The sequence below is a fragment of the Glycine max genome, chromosome 18, assembly GCF_000004515.6.
Source record: "Glycine max cultivar Williams 82 chromosome 18, Glycine_max_v4.0, whole genome shotgun sequence".
Classification (NCBI taxonomy): Eukaryota; Viridiplantae; Streptophyta; class Magnoliopsida; order Fabales; family Fabaceae; genus Glycine; species Glycine max.
This window is the reverse complement of record NC_038254.2, coordinates 55,425,546-55,435,223: the sequence shown is the minus strand read 5'-3', so window position 1 is coordinate 55,435,223 and position 9,678 is coordinate 55,425,546. Positions and strand designations below refer to the sequence as shown.

At 32.4% G+C, this 9,678-nt stretch overlaps 1 protein-coding gene and 1 long non-coding RNA gene across 2 annotated transcripts; one reads left to right on the top strand and one right to left on the bottom strand.

Annotated features, from left to right (window-relative positions):
- Nucleotides 1-3,528: 3,528 nt before the first annotated feature.
- Nucleotides 3,529-5,539, top strand: LOC102670157 (uncharacterized). The gene is made up of 2 exons (XR_001386253.3): nucleotides 3,529-3,875; nucleotides 5,157-5,539. It is a non-coding gene; the product is annotated as an uncharacterized lncRNA (long non-coding RNA).
- A 141-nt stretch (nucleotides 5,540-5,680) lies between these two features.
- Nucleotides 5,681-8,236, bottom strand: LOC100810004 (probable endo-1,3(4)-beta-glucanase ARB_01444). The gene has a single exon (XM_003552523.5). It carries the CDS (start codon nucleotides 7,993-7,995, stop codon nucleotides 6,028-6,030), a length of 1,968 nt encoding a protein of 655 aa, XP_003552571.1. The 5' UTR covers nucleotides 7,996-8,236; the 3' UTR covers nucleotides 5,681-6,027.
- Between the last annotated feature and the right edge of the window lie 1,442 nt (nucleotides 8,237-9,678).

The window sequence follows — 9,678 nt, the reverse complement described above, 5'->3', positions numbered from 1 at the left end:
TAAATAAAAATGAATTTTTGATTAGTTAATTTATAAAAAAAATCATTTAATTTTTTAAAAAGATGAAAAATATCTATAAATTAACTAATAATTAACTAACCGAAAATTCATTTTAACTTATGAAAAAGTCATTTTATTTTGTTTTTCTTATTATTTTTTAAATACTTCTAGAAAAACTTAACCAAACAAATCCTAGCTAAATCCTTCTAGTGTGTCATTGTTGTTGATCCTCACTGCCTTAATTTCTCAAAGTTGACAAAGAGTGACAGTAGACTCTCTCTATACATGCCACTCGGTTGTATACCATATTTACAATGTGAACAGTGATGGTTAAGTTCCTCCCTTTTGTCATTAAGTCTCACCAGTATTTTATTCTTATTTTCACCTGCCAAAATTTCACCATTTTTTGTGAAGCATATTGGGAGCAAGCCACAAACGTCCTCCCATTACGCTCAAATGATGTGGACGTGGATAGTCCAATGCATGTGACAGTGGAATCTCTAATAAACTTCTTTGGGTCACATTAAATGCAATAATAATTCCTCAATATTCTCGTTTGAGAGAAGCCAACCAATGAAGAACACCCATTCAGTAATGACCCATGTTGAAACCAATCATCCCACCTCTTTTTTAGATGGGGGAGATCATACTGAACATTCTTCATTTGTTCTTAATATAGCTCCATGAATTGGACCTCCAGGAGAAACAATAGCTTTAATGATACTGCCACTACCATGTAGTCATTCATTGATGAGTCATACCCAATGCCATATAAATCTGGATCATAATCATTATCGACAACACAACGATAATATGTTTTTGGAGTGTGATGTATGCGGATTCTTTAAGAGTACAAATCCTCTGCATGAACCTACAACCACAACACCTACCCAGAATTCATACTTGAAAGTGGGTGATGCATTTGGAATGTTAAACTTTACGTCCGTTGAATCATCATCTATGTCCACAGAATTAGCTTCGAAATAGGAATTAGAGATATCCTTGAGAAGAAGTTTGTGGGTGGGTGTAACGGCTAGGTCAAAATTGGAGATTTAGCAAATTGAGGATCGGGTATCAGGGAAAGCCAAGACTTACACACGTATTTTAGACGCAATAGGCATCTTACTGGGCAACCTTAACAAAATTTCTTCAATCTACACTTCAGGAGAGTGATGTTGATTTTCATCTTTTTTGCTAATGGGTGGTGAAGGTGAACAATAGAACCAATATACTGACTTGTACTGTGGGAATTCTTCATGCGTTATATTTGAAAAGACAATTTTATTACTCAGTAATCTTACATTGATTGAACCAAATCATCTTTCATGAAAAATAAATTTAGTTTAGAAAAAACAAAAAAAAATATTGACTTATACTGCAATTCTGCAAACAAAAATATAAATAAGGATACCTATTTAAGGGATAAAATATTTAAAACAAAAGATTTTTCCTCTTTCAAATCTATTATCTTCTTTAATTCTTAATCTATAATTTTGGTTCCTAATTTTAGTTACACAGATTTTAATGTTCCAATTTTGAAAAAAATCTACAACTCATTTTTTTATCACATTATTTGTTTTTATCTTATATTCTCTATCTTTTCTTTCCATACCTCTCGTAGTGATAAAATTTGTATTAAAAAAAACAATAGTTGTAGGAAAAGAATTATCCAAATTTGAGTGAATTACTAATTTATTTTATCTTATATTCTCTATCTTTAATTTGATGGAAAACAAAAATAGTCATAGGGGTAGAATTATCCAAACTTTTCATTTAATTTTTCATGAATCCAAATTTTTATAAAAAAAAAAAAAATACATACCAATATATTGTATGACGTATGATTAGAAGAAATATCAAAACTTTTGTTAACTAAGAATGACCGCAATTTCTTTACTTTATTATTGTTTTTAATGAAATAATAAAAAAATTAATATCTTTGCTATTTTTGATTAGTAGAATTCAAAAGAAGAAGATTTCAAGCGATTAGGAGAAAAATATCTTTAAAAATATTTATTTAGCAGTTATCTTTTTGTCTTAAATGATAGGAATTGATATTTTTTTTTATCTATGGCTTGCAGATATAAAAATGAAAGATTGAAATAAAATAAAAAAGATTCAGAAGATATCAATAAGAAAGATTTTTTGGATAAACACAAATACATTCCAGCAGTTATAAAAAGGGAATCAAGTTAAGAAGGAAAAGAACAGAGTCTCAGAACCTACACATTGGGTCTATCCCTTAGGGGAAACCTTCTTTTCTTAGCCAGTTAGCCACATCTATCACCTTCTTTCATTTCATTAACCCCTGAATTGTATTGTAAAACCTCTCATGATCATGAGTGGCTAAACCCTCATTGTTGGGTACCTAGAGGCCAAAATGCTTGTAATGTAATCCTTTGTCTATTATATATCTAATGCAATTTTATTTTTATTATTATTCTCTGTGCTTTTATGTTATTATGGTGTGATCAACCGGGTATCTTAATACATTCATTCTCTGTACTTTCTCGTTCATTTTCTTCTTCGTCCATGTAGGTAGGAATACGAGTTGAAACGGGACGACCTTTTGTCATCATCTTTCTCCTTGGATTAGGACCTCACTGATCTCGTTCATATTCTCGTCACATTGATTCCAGGTGGCACAGCAAAAAATAATTGCTAATTAAATATCTTTAAAGATATTTTTAATATATTTTTATTATAAAAAATAGTTCATTAGCTGTCATCAGCATCTTTTGAATATTTTAATCTTTTCTTTTCTGCAAGTCATAAATAATAAAAATATCAATTCTTATTACTTAAACAAAAAATAACTGCTAAATAAATATTTTTAAAGATATTTTCAATATAGCAATTATTACTCTTTGAAATTTTATGTCTATTATGTAAGATAAATGTATCAATTATTTTTTTTACTGTGTTTTCTAGTTTATTTTAATACTACTAACTAATTTTCTTATTTTTTTTAATTAACGAACATAACAAAAAAAAATATCAACAACAAATAAATTTAAGTACAAAAGTACATACAAAGTAACTAAAAAATTATACTCTAATTTTATCCAATTTTTTTTATTTTTCTTTATCTGTATATTTTTTCTTTAAAAAAAATAAAAAACAAAATTATGAAATTTAATTTAATAAATAAGTAATTTTAAAACCAATTAAAAAATTATATAACATAATATTTATATTTTATAATATTTTAAATTAAAAAAACATAAATGAAAGAGAAAATCTCAGGTAGTGTATATTGGAAATTAAATTGCAAAGTAGTGTAGATGAGAAAAAAGTAGAAGAGAAGATGTATTTACCAAAAAAATCTGGTTTTGGCCTACTAGGGCTCAACATATCATAGAATTTATCTTCCTCTTATCTTTTACTTTCTTATCTTGTTTTTCTTTATCTTTATCATCTCTTAATTTTATCTTTTCTATCTTCTATTTTTATCTTTAAATTTTTTATCTTTTCTTTTAAATCTTTATCTTATCTCTTATTTTTTCTTTTTATCTATTATTTTTTCTTTTTATCTATTATTTTATTTATTTTTATTGCTTATTTTATTAAGTACACCCAAACTTTATATGGATTCTATATTCGAATTTCTGTTTTGACTGGTGATGAAATTGGTATACTTAAAAATGGGTTAAGAACTTTTCATTTATTTTTTCGTGAATCCAATTTTTAATATATTTTTTTTTACCTCTTCCTTAACGTTCACGTTATCCTAAACTCGTCCGAACCACATAAACTGCCCAAACCCAGGAACGAGATAAACAAAACAAAGCTGACACCCCATTAACCCAAAAGAACCAACACGACCACAATCTGCTCCCTAAAATCATAGAAAGCTTCAAATCAAAATTATCAAGGTGCATTCCGTTTTCTTTCTTTTTCCAATTGATATACTTTTCGTAATTGTTTTTTTTTTCCAATAATTAAAGTTTATGTGAGTTGTGTTCTAGGGGTTCATTAGGATCCGGACGGCCTCAAGCCTCAAATAACTCTTACAAATATATTTACAGATTACCTACCAATAAAATTCTCACATCACAGCAGAAATTGAATCCATGTCCTTTTGGATTGAATCTATTCTTTACCACTGAATCAAACTATGGTGGTACTTTTTGTAATAGTTATGGAATGAGAGGAGGATTTATTTTATGTTAATTTAATTTTGAGTTATCGGTTCTGTTGATTAAAGTTCTGGTTTTGACATGGAAGTGCTAGGAAATGTGAAATGTCTGTGCTGATGGATTTTTCAGTTTCTTGAGTTCAGTAGCATGGGGTTTCTGGTTTTGACTGCTTTGAGATGCCATGTAGCATGATGAAGAGAAACTGTGTTTGTAAAATTTCTCAGTATAGTTTTCTATAGAACAAAGAGAAATATAGGAAAAGAAAAAACAGAAATGTGAGCTAAGAATAAGATAGGTGATGTGATTGAGAGAGACAAAACATAATAGCGTAGAAAGTAATATATTAAAATATTATGACTGAAGAAATGTATTATTGGGGAAAGAAAAGGTCAAACGTGGCGTGCTATGAGGTGACTTGGGAATTTGTTGTGGAGTGGTGTGGCCTGATGTTGATGCAATGAAGAGGAATGTGTGCAGTTGTATTTGTCTCTGTTGGGGCCTGCAAACAGTGTGTTTTGTATGCAACAGTTTTGAAGTGTGAACACAAACCAGAAAAAAGACTTTTTTTTTTCTTCCTTCTAATTATGTTCCATATGCACGTTGTTTTCTGATAAACAAGTTAACAAAAAGGTAATGCTTTTTCGTACTATTCCTCAATCAAAAATAGATTTTACTTTGATTTCTATAACTTACATAATTATAGCTGAAGCTAATTATCAAGATAAAATTCTAATTTTGATTCTCCCAAGATAGTACCCTTAAGTTTTCTTTAGAAAGCTGTCAAATTTTTTTATAGAATAAGTTATTTAAACACAATCTCATTTGCTTTTGTTCCTTTACTAGTTCATCCTTCTTATCTCGTGTATCAGTGATCCAACTTTGATTTCTGTTGGACTGTGATACCAAAAATTTGTCATACAATCATTTCTTTGATATATATATTATTGGAAGAAGGCTTAAGTTGCTTATGAAATCTATACCTTGTTCATTGAATCTGAGTTATGCAATCTCATCTAGAAGCAGTAGCTGAGCAGGAGCAGTTCAATGTGTGTCAGGCTCTATACCACTGTTGGTGGCTGAGCCAAACTTTGAACAGATTGTGGATGTCTCTGGCTTTTACCGTGGTAATATACTCTTGCAATTTCTTATGAAATTGAATTGGGACCAATTGTACAAATTATAAATATTTTGTATCAATAGTTATTTTCACAAACTCAATACTGACTCTAGTGTTGTCCAGTGAACCACAAAGAATCTGCAAAGATTTTTCTATGAATTGTTTGAGTCTAGTGTTGCTTTTTCTGAATACATTATTATCAGAGTTTCAGATACTTTATAGAGAAACAAAACGTTCAATCAACATGGACTTGTTTGTGTCAGTAAGAGCTCATTTGTGTTAATGTGCCTTGTTTTCTTTGGGCATTTTTTATTCCAAAGAAAAGATCCATTGGACCTTAAGATCCTAATCATACCATGTAGTAAAACACAGGCCACCTGATCACAAAAAAATATGTCATGGCAAGTTTTTCCGTAGACCTTGGTTGTTTCAATAAGCTTGAACATCATTTGTTGATTTGATTCACTTGTCTCTTAACACCACTTGACACCAATCATAAACAAAGGGAGTTTTGTTTGCACCAGAAACACTATTAAAAAACACTGGGAACTGGACTGCTAATAATACAGTAGAAAAATCTGCTATACTGCAAATTTTGTTAAATTCTTGAAAAAAAAACAATACTCAAATTTACCCCCACCACATTAACAATAACTGATACAAGATGTAGAATTTCATAAATTACAGAAAATAAAAAATGTTGACAAGAATGAAATTTAAAATAATATTGCAATAAACAAAACTTGTCCAGAAGCTTGTGTGCAACACTCCTCATCTGCTGTGAATCCACCACAAGAGATTAGTGAACGAATTCCCATCATCAAAACCTGTCAACTTTCTAATATTCTGCAGTGCTGTTTCCCTATCATAAATTCCTTGCAAGGCATAGGTCATTCCCTTCCAACCTTGACTACTTAAAAAGGGCACTGTCCATTCCACTAGCTCCTTCACATAATCAGCATCAGAGAACAATGTCTCAGTAATAGGCAACAAGGGTAGCACTTGGATTCCAAGCCTACACTCTCTACACTCAGCACTGGCCCACCATAGCTTACTATCCCTCTTGTTAGCCCACAAAATCCCCACTATCCTGTTATCTTTTGCAAATTCTTCTTCATACAAGTTGTCTTCTGCTTTCACATGCCACCAAGTTTGTGCAGCAAGAATCTCCAACGCCACTAGCGTTGATCCAGTGGCAACAAGGCTTGAGTCACCATATGCTAGACCCATCAATGCTGCTGCATAGTATGCATTCACTGCTTCACTTGTACTTTCCTGATTCCTTCCATCTTCAAATTCAGTCAACCCTGCAGCCCAAGAGTGTAACTTATAAAGATCAAAACACCTTAGGCGTGTGTAATCCGAGTTATATCTTTGACCCAAGTTCATGAAATCTGTCACAAGTGAATAAACCTGTGGCTTGTACTTTTGTCCCCATTGAGGATCAATCTTTGCAAGAACTGCAATTCCATAAATGAAGTACCCCAAATGGAAATGGTGATCATTGTAAATTCCAAACCCAAAATCAGCAGTCGAATCTGTAGAGCCTTGTTTAGTAACAAGTCCACGCCATTTTCTTTCATAGAGAAAACCATTCCCTTTGAAAGTTCCATCCAACCAAGGCTCAATAGTCTCCTTCAGAAACTTCTTAACCTTTGGAATCACTTTAGGATACGACACTTCTTCCGCTATCAACACCAACCTCGCCGCCCTTCCAACCTGCTTCCCATAGAAATAAGATGAATTTGTTCCTATTGCTGAAGAATTCAGCGCTCGAACATCCTTAACAAGCGCCGAGACAATCTCGCCATAAGACTCTTTGTCCACACCTTTGTTAGAATACCATGTCACAGGAATAGCATTGGTTTCCAACACCCATGAGTCTCCAACAACACCAACAAGATCACCATCAATGCTTCTGTACTTAAAATCATTCAGCACAGTAACATCACGATCATATGATAGAAGCTTGACATGAAGAGGGTGAGCCAGCATTAGCAAGTCCCCAGAACGTTTCTTTTGCCATTTATACTCCAGACGGAATGGTTTCTTGAGTGCTGCATCACCAGACACAGGGTAAGAAGAACTGAACTTGTCAAGAGTTGCAACATACTTGGAACCAGAATCAGGCAACGCTGCTATACGAATGATGCCGGAAAATGGCTTGGATGTAACCTCAGAAGGAACATGGTTCAAGTAGATTGGGGAGGACGTGTATATGATCCATGTCTGAGTGTTGTTAAGCTTAAGGGTGTGCTTGGTGTTGGAATCATCGGAAGACAGAGAAACTATGGTGTGCACTGTTTTGATGGAAAGAGGTGTTGGCTTTGTGACAGAAGCAGTTATATAAGGGCTTCCTCTGACAAGAAAGAACCTAAGGTTGGAGCTTGGAATGTCCAAAGTGACACCAAGGTCACTGTAGGATGAGATTACACGGTTTTGTTGGTATGATGAGTATCTTTTAGTGGCAGAGATGGTGAGATCTGGCACAAACGCTTGGTACAACAGTGCTGTGGTGAAGAGGAGAAGAGGGTATGAAGCTGAGAGTGAAGAGTTTGAGGATTGGATGAGGTAAGGGTGAATGTACTCAGGTTGTGTCCCATTTGGAATAACAAAGTTTTGGAAGAAAGAGTTTGTGGGGAGAGGAGAAGAAAGAAGGTTAGGTGAGAAGTAGGTTGAAGGGTCTGGGATGACTGTGGATTGAGTTTGAGGGAATAGAAAAGAAGAAGGAGAAGACATTGTTTGTGTGGGGGAAGAGAAAAGGGTTGGGAGTTTTGTGGTTTGCTTATTGCAATGTTTGTGATCTCTTCTTATATGAGCTAAGCTGAGAGCTTTTCTAGACTTGCAAGTTGACTTTTGAATAATGCTTCTGTGTATTATTATATCTTGCCTCAGAATCCTTGTGTTTGGTTAAGATATGGTAAAAAAAAAACATTTAGAGTGAAGAGGAAAATACAAGATAGTGTTAAAGGAAAGGTATGCAATTAAGTGGAGTAGGTAAATGTTTGTAGTTAAAATAATTATGCTCACCACTTATTATTAGAGTGAAGAGGAATATAGTACAAGATAGTGTTCATTGAAAGCTATGCAATTAGTGTTGAGTGGTAAATGTTTATATTTTCCACTTAACTTATAATTTACTGTAATATTGCTGTATAAGCTGGCATGCAGTTTACTTGGAGGATACCGATGATTGATTATTAGTGTTTTATTTCCAAATCTTTTTCATGCCAGGGAGGCACAGCATGTGACCATTTCCAAGGCAGGTAAAGATTCCAAGCGGAACGGAAACATTTTCGTTGCTTTGTTAAACCCCTCTGTCTCTTTGTGTTCAGTTTTCAATGTTTGAAGAGCTTTTATGGAACAATGTTAGTACTATATTCTTTTATAAATCTTCTCAATACCTTATACAAATTAAGTAAGAAAAGTTGTAGGAAGAAGTTGGAAGAGGATTTAAAATTTCTCATTCTTGCCTAACTCTGTTCTACCAAAATATAACACAGCGTAATGTTGGCGTATATGGTAATTTTGTTATTATAGTACATATTTGTTGAGAATATTGCCGTTGTAAACAAGTCTCTTTTTGGATTGTGGACTTTATACTATGCGGGCTTTTCCGTTCAGTTTTATTTTCTTTGTCTATTTGGATGTTGAAACTTGAAAGCTACGGTAGTGCTTGCCTTGCAAGTGGTGATCGTGTAACACAATGGTAATGCTGAAAACACAATAAAAATCACATTGATTGTGATTACCCCCATTAGCACTTCAGCTACAATACATAAATTCACATATGTATCGACTGTAATAATTGTGAAATTAAAAGCTGAAATCCTTGACCAAAGACCAAAAGGTGTGCGTTGAAACCCATAAGATGCATTGGGAAAATGGTGTACTATTCAATTTAACTACAAATTCTTTCATTTTTTTAATTTTTATTTATATTTTTTGTTTAATTCATGCATATATCTATAATTTGAACCCGTTAAAAAGTATTCCTTCCGTTCTCTTGTAAGTGTCATATTTTAACAAAATATTCAAGAGAACATTAATTTTTTGTCTATTTTATCTTTTTTTTAATTAATTGTTTTCACATATTATTTATAAATTAAATAATAAGTAATTTGAAATTTTAAAAGGTAAATTAATCACCTATTGGTCAAAACTTTAGTGGATAGTTACTTGACAAAAGTTTTTATCCTCTCATCTTCTAAAAAACATTAATATTTCCAACCAATTTTTTTATAATAATATATGTTGTGAACCAATTGTCAATTAATGATACCCACAAGTATTAAACAAGTAATGGAGAGAGAGCAATTGATTAGAAAAGCACTAGTACCACCTTCCAAAAACGTGCATTAGTGGGAGAAGTAAAGAGAAGGGCATGATAGAAAAAGTACTCACAATTACACTAAATCAAAA